A 20,000-nucleotide genomic window follows, 5' to 3' on the forward strand; every position below is an offset into this window, starting at 1 on the left:
AGAGAGAGAGAGAGAGAGAGAGAGAGAGAGAGAGAGAGAGGAGAGAGAGAGAGAGAGAGAGAGAGAGAGAGAGAGAGAGAGAGAGAGAGAGAGAGAGAGAGAGAGAGAGAGAGAGAAAGGGGGTGGAGAGAGAACAAGAAGAGAGAAAAATAGATTCAAAGGCAGTTCAGATGCAATGGACATGATGCAATGCTTGGGGGGGGGGGGAGCTTCAAGATGGAAATAGTTATTATTTATTCTTCTTTTACTAGGGAATTCCCAATAGGCGTTAGCGCCTTTTTTCTGAACTGTTAGAGGGAGTCTGCGGCCCAAAGCCACTGGCTTCGGCGAAGATGGTAGTGGACGTTCGCTTTGAAGGATTGTAGGCCCTTAGGAGATGGTGGTTTGGTGAAGAGGGAGGATGGCAGCGCGTTCCAGGTGTTGATGATGTTGTATGGAAAGGAGCGTCTTAGGTAGTTAGGAGCGACTGGAGGGAGAACATTTCCAGTTGGTAGGGGTGTGAAGCAGACTGTTGGCACTGTCTCCGGGTTACAGGTGCGGCGTGGTGGACAAGGAGAGGAGGGACCATGGATCTCAGCAGAGGAGGACCCGGTTTGCCCAGTAGCTTGTAGACGAAAGTCAGCGCCGCCACTGTCCGTCGGGCCTCGAGGCTCTGTAGCAAGATGTTGGGTCCCAGGATGTGGAGGGCACGCCTCTGCACTCGGGTGATCAAGCCGATACGAATCTGTACATGAGGATGTGTGTAGATCTACTATGCAGTCATTTAGAACGTCGCGTATAATGCCATTTTTGGCCTCGTAATGCTTTATAATGCTCGTAATGCTCCGGGTGGTGTATAATGCTCGATATAAGGCCAAGTAAAAAAAATCCTAGTTTATCGTCCCCGCCCGCCCCATTTTTCGAGGCCGCCCGGAATTTATTTTTATTTTTAAATCTAGAATTTTGCAGCTTTCTATCATTTATCTGGTGGTCTGTGTGAACCAAACAGTATTGGGGTTTGTGTCTTATGAGTGGAGTGACAATCTGTCGATCCAAAGATTTTGCATGTACATTGTTTATGTACATATAACTGTTATAGCATTGTGTATTCCATACACTACCACTATTCTGTTGCAGATTGTTGCACATGATGTGTCATTGTTTACCAAGAACTATACTAGTCTGTAGCACATCAAAAAATAAAAAATAAAAATAAAATCCGCCCTCCCTCCCCGATTTTTGTGAAAAAAAGGACGATAAACTGGGATTTTATTTTACTTGGCCTAATGCCGGCATTATCCGCCAACACCTACAATTGTAGTACTATCCTGAAGAGAAGGGAAAGAAAACGTTTGATAAAAGGAAGTGTCTACTGTGTGGATTTGCGTCGTTGCATGCGATTATTGATTACGAAACTGTTTTTTTACCGCCTCCAAACAACTGCTTGAAAAGAAATATAAATCATAATAACTAATTATTCTCAGTTCCTTGTTCATCCCGCTCCCTTAGCCTTGGCGATCCGCTTCCATGCGTCAACAGTACGACCAGGCGGAGAACACACCACGGAAGGAAATGTCGGACATGTGTGTGTGTGGGCCAAAGACGAGCATGCACCCGCAGGCTGTGGGTCTTCTCGTGTACGAGTGTTCCTTCGTTCTGAGCACCTGCTAGGCTCCTGATGCAACACGAGGCCTGCTTAGGTGTGGGGAAGTGAGTCCTTTCTTCCTTCTCTTCTTCCCGGCCTCGCCCGTGCTGCAGTGTGTGAGCGTGTGGCGGTGTGTTCGTCTTGCAAACAGGCGCGGGGCGCGCCAGGGCCGTCAGGAACAGGTGTGGGACGCAGCGAATATGCCCCTGCCTGGTGGCCTGTGGCTGCACAAATGTCTTGCAAGGCTCAGAGACGCTTCCTAAAAATTGTGATGGTTTGACAGAGGCTCCCAAACCTCAAGCCAAAGAAGTGTTTCGCGGTGGCGGTTGAACGATCACTCCCGCGTTGGAACAAGAAGTCCAGATCCGATGACTTTGGTTAGCGAGTGTATTTCAGGTCGAGCAGTTTCCTCTACCGAATGGGCATGGATGAATGCACGCATACGATTTGTTGGAGGCCTACTCTAGCGTGAGGCGAGTACCTAGGGAGGACGTGGTGGTATCGAGTCCCAAGCCCATCTTTCTCCCTCAGCTTCTATTTGCTTTCCGCCAGTGAGTCTCTCTCTCTCGCTACCGGCTCAAGAAGTCAAGTAAGTGCTCTCTGTCTCTGTAGTTTGTGCGGACGTGTCATTGACATAATCATTAGAGAGTTTACGCTTCACGTTTTTTCAATTTCGAACGTGAGATCTCACGCCAAAATGGAGCATCTCACGTTGAAACGTGAGATTTCAACGCGACAGCGGGCCAACTCACAGTGGAAAAAAGCGTGAGTTTATTCAAGTAATTCCAACGGTGTTTTGCCCAGAATCTCGGGAATCTAGATAACCCGCGATATTCATGTTAAAACAAAATGGCGTCACGATTTATTGAAAGTGGTATAGTTGGTGGTACGAGTGTTCAAAACCATTAATTTTGAACTTCATACTGTTCGTCTTCTTTTTGACATGCTCTCTTTCCATCGTCCTTAGCTTTTGTTTGTTGAGAGCTGTTTTGGCTTTCTCCTATACCTCTGGGGGATGCCAAGTGATGGTTTTGAGAGGCTGGTGATGGCTGTGAGCGAGAGTTTGCCGATCGGCGTCGTCCTCGCTATAGCGATGAAAATACTAGTTACTGCGCACCTGGCAGATATCACAACACGTCGGAGCGTCCAGGAGCAAAGGAATCTTGGGTTTTCACTGGAATCTAGTTCCTCCAGCATCGTGTAGCCCACCGTCGGTGAATGGCGGTCCAGAAAGGTCGAACCTGGCCTTCTGCAGCATCTCGCAGTCCTGCGAGGCACACTGAATACGCCTGTCATATATTCTACAAATAAAAATCACGAAGTAGTGGACTTTACAGTGATGAGTCTATCCTGTATGCTGCAAAAGACGCAGGAAATGTGACTGGTGTCTGTACACTCAGTGACTGGACGCCAACACCCCAGTCTTCTCCTGCAGGATCTGTTTGACAGTGACATTATGCAGTAGGTCGGCATGGACCTGGTTTGGCAGCTATCGTAATAGTATCTGCCTGGTTGGATGTAGCAGGTTGGTGTTTGCTCGTCGTCCAGTCCGGAATTTTCTTGTAACTCACGGTAGAGTACGCGCAGGGTTTGTGATCATCCCTGTTCACTTCAATATTATCAAACACAACGTTCCCTTTGTCACTCATCTTATCCTGAGTACTGAATTTGCTGACAATATTGCACCACACTTGTCACAACCTACCGCCACTGCTGGCGGTGGCGGCTGGTTCGTCAATGGCGGTGACCAGGCTGACTGACTAGCTTCGAGACAGCGGCCTCGTTGTCAACCCCGCGGCAGCCTAAAGGTTGATTTTATCGATCCAGCCTCAGCGCCATGTTGACGATGCCCTAGTGACTGTGTGTCACGGATTGCCTTGCCATCAGCGGTCATTGCCGTCCACCTTGATGCAGCCCTCAACAACTGGCTCAGCCCATGGGAGTCTCAAGTGGACAAAGTTGTTGCCAAAGTAGCTCAGAAGATTGGTGCATCGTGGTGTAGGTGAGCACATAACTAGGACTTCCCAGCGCCTATTTGTCCAGGCTGCGATACTATGTGACATGCTGTACTGCACATTATTTTCAGCACTGCAAGGCCGGCAGCTGGACCGACTGCAGGGGCCGCGCACATGCAGGCCGCCTGTTGCCAGTGCAGCATTCTGGAACGTTCCTTCCTTCTGAGATCCGTGGAATAATAACTTTCTTTGCTTCAAAGCAAGTTGCTTACCTTTCTGTTGTGCTCCCAGTGTCCTTACAACAATAACCTACAGCAATGTTTTATTTTCCTTTCCATTCCCCAACCAATGAATACTACGATGTCGATTCTATTTCTTCATACTTTGGTGTGTGCCCGCGCACGCACGTGTGTGTGTGTATACCTCACTCGCCACTCGAAGTTCTGTTCCCCATCACTGGAACACTGCCTGTTCTTTCAGGACCTGCCATCATCTGCGGATGGGCATTCAATGATTGTATTGTGTGTGTGTTTCATTCAGAATCAGATCCGCTATCGGTGCTTAAAGAGAAAATCTGTGGGTTCACATCCAGTGCATTTTTAGATTTGCGTGCTTTTCTCGCCACGGGCGCATACATGGGACATTGTGTGTGTGTGTGTGTGTGTGTGTGTGTGTGTGTGTGTGTGTGTGTGCGTCTGTGTGTATGGGGATATTGTCTGTATCGGCTTTTGGTACTAATGTTCAGGTCTGTGCTTGCATGTGTGAACATGAAATTGTTCGGTTCTGTGCATGCTATTGCTATGTTGTATATTATTGTATGTATGTGTGCATTTCCACGAACAGTGTAGACGAGCGTGGAGAGTGCATTCATCCCTCATCAACCACTTCCCCTTGGGCTTACGAGAGTTTTTTCTGCGTACCTCTCATTTTGTTTGTTTCTCTCTGATACTGTATTGATGCCGGTACCTGTACCTCGATGTGTTCCTCTATCTGCAGTTGCCTTTAACCTTCGGTCAAGTTAACGTTTACTGTGCTCTATTTATCGTGCGAATCAAAATAAACAATAATAACACAAGTCGTGCTAGAGTGACGACATGTGCGTGTAGTAGGGTTGATGCGATGGGACGTTATAATTAGGTGGAACAGAACACACATTGGGCAGATTGATTGGGCATCATTGACTGTGCTCAGTCTAAACAGTGAACATAATAATTATCTCCAGTGACAGACTGTAGCGGCTAGCCTCCAATAGGTAGCTGGCACTAGTCGCTACTGCTTGTTTGACAGGTGCCGCCAGAACCCCTGTTGTGTCATGCTATAGATGCACATGCCCTGTTCTGGGGCATACTGAGGTACTTTGATTTTGTTGACTGCATGTAGACAGCATCCAATAGTAGTACTCGTAGACCTTGGCTCTTTGTAGGTCAACCACCATCGCATGGATCGATCGGTGACTATGCACTTGGAGGTTGGAATAGCCCGCGCTGAACAGATCTTGCCATGGCCCAGGGAGTGAACTCGCTTACTCGACTATCCCGGTTTTAGTTAACCAGCATGAGTGGTGCAATTTGTCCATACCATGTTGCGAGCTCACAGTTGTTTGGGCAGGTTTTGAGCTGCACCACGAAACAAAGCGAAATAACGGCGTGGCTGTAGAGCAAGGAAGCGGCGAGACGGCACTTCCAGGACGAGACAGGCAGTAGAGATGTGTTCACAGCACGAGCAACCTCTCAAACCCTGCCGGTACTCCACAGTTACAAGAAAATGTCGGACTGGACGATGCGCCAATGCAAACCTGCTACATCCACCCAGGCAGATAGCTGCCAAACCAGGCCAATGTCGACCCACTGCATACCGGTATGTCAATGTCAAACAGATCCTGCAGGAGAAGACTGGGATGCTATTGGCGTCCAGTGTACGGACACCAGTCACATTTCCTGCGTCTTTTGCAGCATACAGAATAGACTCATCACTGTAAAGTCCACTACTTCGTGATTTTTATTTGTAGAATACATGACAGGCGTATTCAGTGTGCCTCGCAGGACTGCGAGATGCTGCAGAAGACCAGTTTCGACCTTTCTGGACCGCCATTCACCGACGGTGGGCTACACGATGCTGGAGGAACTAGATTCCAGTGAAAACCCAAGATTCCTTTGCTCCTGGACGCTCCGACGTGTTGTGATATCTGCCAGGTGCGCAGTAACTAGTATTTTCATCGCTATAGCGAGGACGACGCCGATCGGCAAACTCTCGCTCACAGCCATCACCAGCCTCTCAAATCCATCACTTGGCATCCCCCAGAGGTATAGGAGAAAGCCAAAACAGCTCTCAACAAACAAAAGCTAAGGACGATGGAAAGGGAGCATGTCGAAAAGAAGACGAACAGTATGAAGTTCAAATGGGTTTGAACACTCGTTCCACCAACTATACTACTTTCAATAAATCGTGACGCCATTTTGTTTTAACACGCATACGGTCCACTCTAGTACAATCCGATTTTTTCCTTTGTTTTCTAAAAGAATCAACCTCGGGTCGCGACACCATGACCTCCTTGGTTTTTCAACGAATCAACCTCGGGTCGCGACCCCATGACCTCCTCTTCACTTATTTCAGCACGCGCAGCGTAAACTCTCCACACAACTCCAACACAGTCAAATTCAACGCACGTTTTTTTCTCACTTTCGAAATTGAAAAAACTTGAAGCGTAAACTCTCTATTGTCGTGACTGAATGTGGTGCTGTGCGCCGGTGTGCAACGGAACTCTGTCAGGCGTGTGGGTGCGTGTGGGTCGTCAGTTTTGCAATCCGCCCTGGTGTAGCATGGCTTACAGTGCCAAACTACAATAAGTAACTATTTTAGTATAGTCGAATCCTGATACAAGGAACACCATTGTCCAGGAGTAGGTAAAGTAAAGTAAAGTTTGCACGTCCGCGTTACCATCGGCTATACAATACAGTAAGATCGGGCGCTGAAGAACACCTCGCCGAAGAACACCCAGGCTGGAAAACCGGCAAAATTTAAGAACAGTCCAGGCTAGAATTATCAGATTTAGAACACTAGATCTACATTGTACGTAGATCTACATTGTACATGTATGGGAGGTGAGTACATGTCATGTAAACAGTAACTGCTACATGTACAGTCACTCCCAAAAAATTTACGACACCCACTAGTTTAGAAGTACTACATTGCACTACATGTACATGTACATGTACATGACAAACGTCATGACGTCACTCGACTCGCCGTGCGCGTGTGAATAAGAACGGTCTGGCTAGAATCAAAAATTTAAGAACTTTCCTAGGCTGCGCTCGAGCCCCTGCGTTCTTCGGCGCCCGATCTTACTGTAGGGCTTGAAAGTGGTATGTCACAGCATAGCAACAATTTCAAAAATTCAAAAATCGGATCCGCTTGGATCCAGGTTTTATATGGATCCAAGCACATTTCAAGCCGTCTTACTCACAGCATGGTGATGTACCCAGTGAAACTGACTGATTTGGCTGCTGGGGGCGGGATTACAACTGGTGGCGAAGTAAAAGTCACCCCTGCATACGACATGAGTGGGTTGCTATGCACCCACATACTGAGGCAATAGCAAAGTCACACCTTAGTGGATCCAAAATAGAAATCTGATGTCAACTTAGTACTCCCTGGCCGTTTTTGACGTCATCACTTTCAAGCCCTATTGCGTTGAGAAACACAACCAGCTTAGGAAGTTTCGCATGAGTATAACCTCTTTATTGCCGAAGTTCGTAACAACAGAAAATTAAAGTGCACTTGCACCGTGGGTTCAAACTGGGACATGGAAAGCGGTTCGCCATGCTACGAGATTCGCTATTTGCGAGTTCGTTATAAGTGGAGTCGACCGTACATGTATGGAAGCTGTGCATGCCAAGTCTGCCTGTACCTTTCTGCAGGAAACAGTGTACACTCATGGACTGTAGCGGACACTGGAATCGGTTGAGAAGTCAAGCGGCCACGGCCGGGGCGCTGGCCTTGCAGCCACAAGCCCTGCTGGTCCATGTTTATAGTGTGTGTAGCACCGTAACATTTCGTTAATAAGCCCCGGGGCGTATACTTTGCAGTTCGTCAAAAACCGGACGTATATTTGGGCATGGGCTTATTTTAGGGAATGGGCGTTATTTCGGACGCAATCTGCAGAAGATCAGTCTACATAGCAGCAACCCACTAGTTTCAGTGAACCACCATTCACACCAGGGAGTAGTATAATACATGATCGTATATAATGTAGTATACTACCGGTACTCCCTGATCCACACTGAGCGAGGTACAGGTACATCAAACCACAGCTGGACATTTGGTCGTAACCGAGAATGTAGCGATAAATTACAGATTTGATACGTAAACCACTTGCTATGGTAAGTACAAGGCACAACAGGTACCGGCATGGCTACAGTTTGTACGCGAACGCATGCTCGCGCGCTGGTCATTTTGAGTCCACTTTACGCCCTGGGCTTATTTCAAGCATGGGCGCTAAAACGGACTTGAAGTGTACACCGCCTAAAACTGGGCTTGTTATCGGACATGGGCGTTATTTAGGGTGGGCGTTATTTAGGGAATTTTACGGTATGTGAACAAACTACAGTGCATGTGCGCGCTTAAAGCAGTACGGGCGCTGGCTCCGGTCATCCAATCGGATTTTGATGTCCACGACAGTAGCACAGAGCCTGTAGCCAGTGTAGGCTGTCTTAATAAAATGACTCATTCGTGCTCCCGTGCATGGTACATGCATGGTGCGACGGCACAATGATAGCCGTCGCAAATCACATTGTGTATTACACGTGTTTGCTGTGTTACTTCGGTATGAGTGCACAATTAGTTTTATTCGTTGCTATTTAAAAAGAGCGATGATAAATATAATGAACGGAACAGTAGAGAAACAATTCGAAAAAGTCGAACCCCAGGTTTTTGATTTATTTGCCATTGCACATTGTTTCCACCGGTTGACACTGCTTGAAAATGGTAACTACATGCATGTGCAATGAGCTTGTCCTCTTGATTGCAATCCTAAAACTGTCGTCTCCATGTCATCTATTTAACCTGTTTTTGACGTGTGTTGATGTGTTAAGTGTGGGGCTCCACGATGTGCAGTATACCATCTACACCGAGTCAACTTCGCTAATAACGACTGCGGATATAACGACAATTCGCCAATAACGACAATTCGCCAATAACGACAGAATTTCCATGCCCAGAGCAAAGTCCCTTCTAACTGTAACACGTATAATGAGACTTTGGGTATAACGACACTTCGCGAATAAGGACACTTTTCTGATGCCCGACCGAGTGTCGTTATATGCAAAGTTGACTGTACTCATTCTCCCCCCCCCCCCCCCCCCCCCGCCCGCCTCAGCTCATTGTTAATTCACTATCAGGATGTGAGGGGGAGGGGAGACAGTGTATGTATGTGTGAGAGAGAAACACACACAGAATGAGATACAGAGACCAAGACAGCAGTAACGAATGGGAAGGGGGTTCGGCTTGAGGCGTTTAAAAAAAGAGTTCTTTTGCAGTTTACAGGATTATGGGCCGTTACACGCTCGATTGGTTGAGAGACTAACCTCCTCTCCCCTGACTCGCTTGTGAGGTCAGCATTCGACACTAAGGTGAAAATGCATATTGGTGGCCTGCGGATGCGAAGGCTAGTTTGTGTGTTTCTGAACATTCAAGCGATGCTGAACTTTTATCCCGCAAATATTCTTCTTCTTCTTTTGATAAGGATTTGAGTGCTGGACACAGGAGCCTATGCTTTCCCTTCAATTCCTGCAGATCTTCAAGGAGCAAGCAGTGCAAGCACAGCACGACCGCTGTTCACCACCATACGGCCAGTCTGTGTAGAGTGTGTAGGGTATGTGCGTTGAAGGTGCCAAACACTGAAGGATCGCGACCGGGACCACACACCGCAGACTCCGCTTGTCTGCTAATTTTGCCAGTCGAACAGCACTGCAGTGCAGCACTGCAGCAGTGCTGCACTGCTGCATGCACAGCTGAACAATCTCAGCATCACCCGGCAGGCACGCACACACGCACACGCACACACACACACACACACACACACACACACACACACACACACACACACACACACACACACACACACATACACACGTACGCGCGCGCACACACGCACACACGCACGAACGCACACACATACACACTCACGCAGCCGTCGACTTGCCTCTTTCAGTACCCGTGATCATGTCACCCGACTCGCCCACTGCAACCACCTGCCGCCGGCAGTCATACCGGTGGCAACAGCTGGCTAGACAGTTGACGGTGGTGTATGTACTGATGCTCATCAGCTATCTGCACACTGCCAGCGCTAGAACACCAGGTAAGAGGTTTCCTGCATAAGGGGCCATCCATAATTATCGATCTTTTTTTCAAGACGATTTTTGTTCATGTCTCCCGGACCCCTATCTCCCCCCCCCCCCCTTGAAACGAACGTACACACGTTTATGCAGGGTATCAATACTTTTTTAATGAAGTGTAATCTCCTCGCCGCAAAACACGACCAACAGGAAGTCCAAATTCACCATAAACTTAGGCTTACATTGCCACAGTCTCTCATCCTTGCCATGGCTGTATTCTTGGGGTTGACTTTCACTTTGTGTAGGCCATCAACTGCATGTTTGCACAGTGCCCTTCCAAATTTAGAGATCGTTTTCTTTCTCAAAAGGTTGAGACGAACAGGGACCACCCCCCCCCCCCCAAACGAACGAATATCTTCTCTAAAAAAATATTGATATTTGTGGACGACCCCTAACATGTGTATTTCTCTGATTGTGAGTTGCACTCGCTTGTAAGCTAAGAATTCAGATGATGAACAAATTGTAACCTGAAAAAATGTGGAAAAATGTTTCGCGCTAGATTGTGCACTTTTGATTGTTCCAAAATCTGTTTTAGTTGGTGAACTCGATCGCATAACTTGTGTCCACATTTGTCTATACTGTATAGTAAATCACCCTTCGCGCTCGATTGTAAGTCGCACCCCCATGTCCAGGTCTAATTAAAATTAAATTTCACGGTTCGCGTGAGACTCGGCTGGAAGCCGAGTTTTCCGCATCCGCCGTGGGAACGCCAACACCCTCTAGGATCAAGGTGCAGATGCAGCGCCTAAACGGTGGGAGGTGAGTAGATCAGACCCACCACCAAGTGATCAAAGACCGAAATCCCACTAGCTGCATCCATGTTACCCTCGTGCCAGCCCACGAGTTCCCAATTAACTGTGGGTCGCAGCACGGCTGGAATAATTCCTTCCGCTTCCAAGCAGGACTTGAACCTGGTACCCTCTGTTTCTCAATCATGGTCTTAGACCATCCCACTATGTCTGCCTGCACTATGTCCAGGTGTAGCGCTATGTCATATCCTTTCAATGTTCACTTCAGCAGTAATCATGCGCGATTCGCCGCCGTCGCACCCCCTTTGTTGGCCGTGACATTTAGTGTACAATGGTGAGACTTATCTTCAGGGAATTATGGTAGTTTGAGGGAAAGGTGTGAACGGGAAAAGTCTGAAGAAAAAATTGAATGTCGCCACCATGACTCGTCGAACCAGGGACCCTCATTTACGGCCAACAATTCTCTCCCACTAAGCTATGGTGTACATGTAGTCCTCACCTAAGAAGAAATCTAGAATTATTTATTTTTCAACAAGCTATCTTAACGTCTGCCGTGCCTCCTTTGCACCATGGCTGGTACTTAAAGCTCGGAGCTGTACTGATGAGGCTAATGTGGCCGAAGCAGCTTGCTGTCTACAGCAGTGGGCAATTTGTTTTTAAAGATTCAAACCACTATTTTACACTCGTGGCCGAAGAGATCCAACCAATCAGACGAAAGCAGTGTCAAGGCGTACGCGGCCCACGCCACCCTCGAATACTCAATCGAATCGTTGAGAGTACCTACTTGCATGCGAAACGTATGTATGTTCTGATTTGGAGAGCGGAGTCCTCCGGTTCGATAGAGTGCTTGGTGCCGACAGTAGCAGAGCTGTATTACACGAGTCACAGAGTACCACACGTCTGAGTTTTTGTGACTATTAGTTTCATAAAAGGGGGGTTGTCAACTGACAACCGCTCTATTTAGTTGCTACTCACTCTCGGCGCATGCGCTGGATGACAATTCTTTTATTAGTGATGTCGAAAAAATTATTGACGTTTCGGGCCAGTCACCCATAGTCAGACCAGTATTAGTTTCACGCCAGAAACAATTCCGGCAATCTTCAGACAACTGATCTTGTTCTCACTTGTGGGCAATTCCTAGTTACGACCAGCGCCCGGGTCCAACCTGCCCGGGTCTGGGGAGTTCCATTAAACAGATTTGTACGACCCGTGGACCCATGGATGCTCGCTATACCGGCGTCTCACTGTAAATGACGTGTTGAGAATATTGTTTGTGTATGGTGCTCGGCCATCACATGAACACATGGACTGTCTTACGTGTGTGGACGGTGCTTGTGCTCACTACTATACAGCTCCTCCCTCGTTAGTAGATAATCTCTGGGCCATCAAAAAAGTTATCTTATAACGAGACTTATCTTGTAGCAGGACTTGCAGCTAAAGGTGAAATAGGCACTACTTCGTACTTACCGGGGCTACCCTCGATACAACATAAATTATCGATGCTTCAACTCGTTATGAGATAATTGAAAATCTCCAAGTTACTCCAACATAACTCTTCCTTGGATGCAAAGGATCGTCCATATTCACGAATACATAGACATAATCGGTGTGTCATGTACATGAGGTGCGGATGCAAGTTTTTAAGCTCCGCTTACTTTAGGTCCCTGTGGCAGAGAACTTGATCTGGACACACTAGGAATATGGCATTGAATATGGACATCGACCTCGCCTTGCTGACTTTCGAAGAGCTGCGGCATCTTGCCAAACAGCATCCTATTGACGGAGCCGAGTCAAAGAGCCGAGTTGATCTTGTGGTTTCCCTAAGACAAGCTGGTGTGGGTGTAACCCCGATCAAGGCCAATGAGGTCAGTACTAGTAGTAGTCTGAAGTCTCTAAACGAGCTTGTATGTGTGGTGATAGAGCTAAGAGAGCAACTTGAGCAAGCGAAGCATGATAATGCCATTGTTTCTTCACTTCGGGATGAGGTTTCCAGCCTAAAATTGGAAGTACTAGAGCTGAGGAACTTCACTACAGGCGCACTTTCTCAAACTGCCAATGACACCCACAACCGTCGCACAAGTGCTAACGAAGTTACCGTAGAGCCCTCCCTGTATGAAACTGACACATCCATCACCACTGCACCGCAATCACAGCACACCTCCACATCGCAGCATGCACGCTCAAGTTCAAATGACCGTACTACCGGTATGCACTCGCAACCACGTGCCGCTTCCCAGTCCAGCGACACTACTCGTACAGCACCTAGACCTGCTGGCAACGGTCACGTCACTACGGACAGCAGTTCCCGCAACAAATCAGATGGACAGAGCTCTTGGGTCGATGTTGTACGACGTCGGGTCACATCTCGGTACGTCAAGCCTATGCCCACGGTCGAAACAAACCCTGTAGTCCTGACAGGTGTCGAAAAGGTGGACAAAGCGATATTCTATGTAGGAAACGTCCACATGGGCTGCAGTGCCGACTCCATCAAGGATTGGTGTCAAGAGCGTGCAGTGGATGTGCTCAACTGCACCATCTTGGAATCCCGCACCTTCGGAACAGCTTACGCCAGAGTGACATTCCCAGCCTCAGCTACGGAAAAGGTACTGGGTGACGGATTCTGGCCTGCAACTATCCAGCACACCGTAAGAAAGTGGCGGTTTGCAGATTCAAATACGAACAAACCAGGTAAAACCTCCACGTCGTCAGAATGATGGCTTCCGCACCGCTGAGCGCCCAGGCCTTCCCATATTTTCCTAAGACTCAACATAACATCACTATTGTTACGATTAATTGTCGCTCCGTGTCGAACAAAATCCCTGAACTCCATGCATTGTGTCGATCCAACACACCGACTATCCTATGTCTGACAGAAACCTGGCTCTGCCCGATACATATGCTCAGTGTACCCGGTTATACGTGCTTCCGTCGAGATAGGCCAATACCAGCGAACCAAAGGGCCCAGTTCCGAGGTTATGGTGGTGTTGCCATCCTTGTACGAGATGGGACATTTTTGCATGCAGCCCAGCGCTCAGACCTTGACTCTCCCCAATGCGAAAACATATGGGTTGAGCTTGGACTTCCTGCAGACCTGGGTGCTAATCCTATACTCATTGGCTGTCAGTATCGCCCTCCTTCGCAATCCCTACCTGAACTTACCTCATTTTGTGACATGATGACGGATACCCTACGGGCTGTAGACCTCTCATCCGTTGATATATTCCTCACTGGTGACTACAATGCTCACAACTCTGACTGGTGGAGCGGTGACGCTACATCACGCGCTGGAAAGGAACTTTCGCATATATTCTCCAGCTTCGGTCTCTCCCAGCTGGTAGATTTTCCCACTCACACCTCTCCAAACGGAACCCTGTCGTGCCTAGACTTGCTCGCTACCAATCGTCCTCAATCAGTATTCTCTGTCGACGATGCTGCCCCGCTTGGTGCGTCCGACCATTCACAGGTAGTTACCACCCTTTTCTACAGAACTGTAACCCGAATGCCTACAAAGGAAGTACCATGCTATCCTGCCCGTAGTTCCCCAGCCACTCCATACAATTTTGCGCAAGTGCCACCTTCTGTCTGGGTAGCAGTAAATATGTACCTTTCCTCGCTCAACTGGTATGATCTCATGGACACACCAGATGTCGACGACGCATTAGCCAGATTCTCCTCTTCCTTGAATGATGCATTTTCCCACTACCTGTCGCCTTATCGGAAAATCTCTTCCTCCACCCAGCGAGCTGTATCTAGGAAATATCCTCCGTGGGTTAATCGAGATTTAGTACTTGCCATCAAGTTGAAGTACGAACTCTACAGCCGATATAGGAAGTTCCCAACCCCAGCTAACCAGTCTGCCTTCAAAGTTCAGCGTAACAGAGTACGAAACTTATCTCGATCTCTTCACCGTGACTATTTGGCATCTATACAGGCCAGCATGGCGTCAGGTAACCTTAACATGTACCAGTTTGTTCGTTCTCAGCGGAATCGTCAGCAGGATCGTGGCCTTCCTCACCTCATTGATGAAGGCGGTCATCCAGTTTCTGGCAGTTTCGACAAGGCTACAGTCCTCAACCAGCAGTTCGCCTCCGTTGCTGTGCCGGATGATCCGTCGTTATCACTTCCAGCTCTTCGTGCCCACAGCCAACTTCTTGAAACATTTGTTCAGATTATCACCACAACTGCGGATGTTAGAAAGGCTATCGCCCGACTAAAGTCTCGCCGCAGTCCTGGCTTGGACACCATTACGAATGATGTCCTGAAGAAACTTGCCCCGTCGATTTCGTACCCCCTCTGCCGCATTTTTAATGTGTCCTTTTCGACGGGTAAATTTCCAGCAGCATGGAAACTCGCGAAGGTTGTTCCGGTTTACAAGAGCAAAGGCTCCAAGTCACAAGCCAGCAATTACCGTCCTATCTCCTTGTTGTCCTGTGTATCGAAACTATGTGAGCGATTATTCTTTGATAAGCTTTATGCTCATGTGTCGCCGGCCCTTGCCCCAGTCCAATCTGGTTTTCAACGAGGAGACTCAACCACCATGCAGCTGACACGCCTTGTGCAGGACATTGTGGCCCTTCGTCATGACCACCAACATGTTGGCATGTGTTTTTTCGACCTAGCCAAGGCGTTTGACACGGTATGGTTCCGTGGACTCCTAGCTAAATTATCTGCGATGTACAATGTTTCCGGAGCGTCTCTGGCGTGGATTACGGACTACCTAACAGATAGAACGCAATCAGTGTCAGTCGAAGGGGTACTCTCAGACCCACTGCCTGTGAAGTCGGGAGTCCCCCAGGGATCTATACTGGGGCCTCTACTATTCTTGTTGTATATAAACGATCTACCTGACTGTATAGATGGTTTGTCACTATTTGCTGATGACACAGCCCTCATTCAGTTTGACGCTGACATTGCAAACCTGTGTACGAAGCTTCAGACTGGAATCAATGTTGTTCATGAATGGATGTTGTCATGGCGTCTGAAACCCAATATCTTGAAAACAGAAATAGTCTTTCACCCTCAAATAGACCACCCTCCTACATTTACCCTTCCCGGACTTGATTCGGCTATTAATATTACTATTGTAGATACGCACAGGCATTTGGGTGTTGTATTTGACTCGCAATTGTCCTGGAATTCTCACGTAGATTTTGTATGCAACAAAGTTAGCAAATCTGTAGGTTGCCTGATGTCTCACTGCTCCCACTTGTCTCCCGAATGTATTCGTCTCTTTTATAAATGCTACCTCCTTCCTATCTTTCTGTACGGCGCCACTGCTTGGCATTCCCTGCTTAGTAAATCTGCTGTACAGACACTAGAAATACATCATAAACGTGTGTTGAAAATTATTTTTCGTAAACCCACTCTTTTCCCCTCTACTGATCTATATAGTTTGGCCTCCACCAGCCCCATCTCTATCCTGTCGCAGAGACAGTCATGCGTTCTGGTCCATCGTATTAAACTCAACATTGTCCCTGAACATCTCACCAAGTATAATTGGTTTACTTTCGCACGGGACACTCGCAATGGCATAGTACTTCCCAGAGCTTTGTCAACTATGTTTACCAAATCTCCTATCTTCTCTGCATACTCGTATTGGCTCAAGCTGCCCATGGAAATGAAGACAATATCCAATATTAGACAGTTCATAGACCATGTTAAATGTCATGCCACGTTGTAGGCTCGCTCGCCTCTTTTGCTAGCTTATCTCGCCGCTCTCCACCATGGTCAACATAGCGATACATTTCACCCCGCTGATGCATTATTTTCTTCCGATTATCATCTTCTTTCCTTCATTCTTTCTTCTTTTTTTTTCTTCTCTTGCCATGGCTGGCTAACGCCCCCTCCTTTGCATTGGCTTCTGCCATTGGACGGTGAAATAATAATAATAATAATAATAATACGTTTCCTCTTTCCGCTTTATCCTACGTGTTTTGGCCTTGGTCCTGCATGGTCAATATTATCTTATACTGAGGGTTTGGCTGTCCAGGGACCTGGTCGTAAGCGGACCTGTAAACAGTTGTGTAGACCACATTTCGCCAGGGGATTTCAGATTTCTATTTACTAACGGGGTTTATGTAGTAACCGTTTTTTTCTTCTCCTCCCCTTCTCCCTTCCTTGCCGTGGTTGGCTAACACCCTCTCTCTTTGTATTGGCCGGTGTTCTCACTGTGCTATGAGATGCTGTAATAAATAAATAAATAAACCGGACTCGTTATAATGAGGGAGGACCTGTATCAGGGTCTACACAGGCATCCGAAGCACTGATTGTATCTGTATTATTTTGTACTCAATGTATGCAACACTATTATCTCCACATCACCATGTTTTTTTATTTTTGTTTATGTTTTTCACTCCATTGTCGTGAGTTCCCCTTGGGAACGGATACGAGAATAATAATATACTAATGGTGCGTCTGTATGGTGCGTGCTCGGAAAACGGAAAAAATGGCGTACATAGCAGTGTAGCTGGGGATTCCAGTCGCCCACGGCTCGTCGTGGGCATTAATGACAAGGTTCACCTTCCCAAACCCATGCAAGAGTCGCACACTGCAACTAGCGTACCCTTTTTCAAAGCAGCATCGCTCCGAATATGCGGGTTAGGTGCGAATATTTGCTCAACTTTACATCTCAGGATGCTCATGGATGCAGTCAAGAGTAGATAAACAAGAGTGTGCAACTCGCGGATGGGTTGGCCCACGGCGGAATTTTTTGTTGACGTAATCTTTTCGACGACGCACGCGCTATGAGTCTTTTGGAAAGTTTTCCCTCGTGCACTTGGCCGCATTTGCACTACAAAGCCGGTGCCCAGCACGTGCTCTCACACTGCTCTGCAGCAAAATGCGCGTTCTTCTGAAAAAAAGGTGACGTCAACAAAAGTTCCGCCGTGGGCGGGGGTATCTGCAGATTGTGCAGGAGAGATCCGGAGTTGCTCTCTCTTGTTTATCTACTCTTGATGCCGTGGATGGGGATCCTAGAGGGTGGTGGCGTTCCTGCGGAAGCGGAAAACTCTCACGCGACGTAGAATTTTTTTAAACCTCAACTTTCCTTTCAGCAGCGAATTGATGATGTGTTGTTCTCTTGCGGTGTTTTGTTGTGTTGTGTAGGTGGTGGGAGTGCTTTAGCGACCAGCCTTGCCACAAGCAGCACTGCAGCTCAGCACACCGCAGCAGGCACCCTCGTCACCACGCACGCACCGACAACGAGGCATCCCAGTCCCACTACCCAGGCCAGCAGTACAAGCACTCGGACCTGGGGTACAAGCACCGGGACCTGGGGTACAAGCACCCGGACCTGGGGTACAAGCACCCCGGGCGTGGGTATGAGTACCCAGGGAAGCAGCCCAAGTAACCGGGGCGGAAGTTCAAACAAAAACAGCAGCAGTGCTGACAGCAGTGTCAGTGAAACGTTCACCCAGCACCTGGCCACAAGCAGCATGCGCCATGTACCCAGCAACCAGACAGTGACCAGCACCGCAGACACTCCAGCAGGCAGCACTGGTGACGCTGGCAACAGTGCCAGCCCGAACGTGACCTGTAAGTCATCCTGTAAATCTGGGAATTTTCAGTGGGGGGAATATGTTCGGTATTTCCCAAAAATCAACGGTTTGGCATCGCGGAAATTTCGTTAAACCAGTTTTCCAGATCCAAAAATGCAATTTGCACACTGTGTGGCATGGCATGGTTTAATTTTTGGTCGTGCTTTATTTTAGGTAAAAATTACCTGTACCGAAGTTACCGAAAGAAAAAACTCCACCGAATTGTTCCGGCTTTACGGTAGCTTGTTACATGTCTCATGACGGGAGCGAAGCCATAGCCTGACCTGTCACAGCAGTAAAAGGTCTTGGGAAACGGCTGTCTTCTGCACAGTTCTGTCCCGGGTATTGCTGCTACACGCACTAGCAGCTAAGCGATGCTATCTCATCATCCTACAATCAAGTTGCTGTGTATACCAGTAGTGGGGGTCTGCTCTACGTTACGGGAACGCGACGCGAAGAATCCCGGGAACTCTCGTCGCGTTCCCGTAAGGCCACACCGTTTTTATCTATGTTTCGCCTCCCCCGCGCGCATGTATTTCACACTGTACAGCCGGAGTTCAAAAAAAAAAAACGGAACAAAAATTTTTTTTTTTTGGAAAATGCAATACAAATTTAATGCAAATCCAGAAAACCGGAAAATGCAACTCAGCTCACACACATGTACATTGTACATGTACATGTGTGTGCAATAAGCTGGGCCGCAAGTCACACAATCATCATGCCTCCTGTGTTTGGACCACAAGCATGGCAGAGGGGATACACTCATGTAATCTGCTATTCATGGACATGTTAATGTATTGTATTTGTATTTATTTAAAAGGATTCTCCAAAAGCAAATGGATGCTTATCACGGAAGTCTCCCACATAAATATCGCAAGAAAAATGGGGAAATGGGGAGAGGAGAGTGGAAGATGAAGCATGGGAAGAAGGGAAACAAGTACCTAAATATCGAGGTATAAAAGCAGGAAAGAAATCGACGAGGGAAGAAATCACCTCTGCAGATAATAGCGGGACATTTAGATGAAAAAAAACCCAGCAAGGATTAAGGATTAATTTCAAGGAAAAAAAATTCTCAAACGGAAAAGTTCGGAATTCCAGTCAGAGAATATCTATGCTGAGAGTAATGAGCCTTTAGAGCAATGCGAAAATTGACAGAGGACTGAACGCAGCGGATGTGTTCTGGAAGTTTGTTCCATTCCACAGATAAACTGAAGAGAGGGGATTTAAGGAAATGGGCGCCAGAACGAGGTAAAACTATAGAGGACGGGTGATGACAACTAAGGGATACATTGAATTTGAAACGAATTAGCAAAGACGGAAACTGGTAAAACACATGATGAAAATACAGCAAATGTACATGAACAGTGCCGCGTCGCTTCACTGTACACAATTATGTACAAATGCAATGCACGTACACTGTTTTTTTTTGGATGGCTTTTTTATTTTTTTCGCCCTCCCTCATTGATTTCATCGGATAAGGTGACGCGAAACATAGAAAAAAACGGCGTGGCCTAACGTAAAGAACATCTGTTCTGCCCTACGTCACGTAGAGAAATGTGTGAGCGAGGTTTTTCTTTCTTTTCTTATCCTCTTTCGCAGGCACGTCGGACATGTGTCTCAACAAGTTGACGTACATTGTCGGTGCAGTGTCCTTGGCGGTTGGGTTGCTAGCAATGGCGATGTTCTGCTCTTGCAAGGCTAATCTGAACAAGCGGCGACAGCACAAGCTCCTCACCAACACCACC

The 20,000-nt window shown here is 47.5% G+C and overlaps 1 protein-coding gene across 1 annotated transcript in view; it reads left to right on the forward strand.

The window, feature by feature from the left end:
• Positions 1-1,488: 1,488 nt before the first annotated feature.
• LOC135828494 (uncharacterized) overlaps positions 1,489-20,000 on the forward strand; it is a gene marked incomplete at its 5' end in the record, with an annotated part of 20,039 nt that continues 1,527 nt past the window's right edge. Inside the window, 4 exon segments of the mRNA XM_065340938.1 lie at positions 1,489-2,213; positions 9,370-9,934; positions 17,825-18,253; positions 19,855-20,000. The exon segment at positions 19,855-20,000 is cut by the window's right edge and continues 1,527 nt beyond it. Of these exon segments, the coding sequence (XP_065197010.1) occupies positions 9,799-9,934; positions 17,825-18,253; positions 19,855-20,000 (711 nt within the window).

The sequence above is a fragment of the Sycon ciliatum genome, chromosome 12 (genome assembly GCF_964019385.1).
Source record: "Sycon ciliatum chromosome 12, ocSycCili1.1, whole genome shotgun sequence".
Classification (NCBI taxonomy): Eukaryota; Metazoa; Porifera; class Calcarea; order Leucosolenida; family Sycettidae; genus Sycon; species Sycon ciliatum.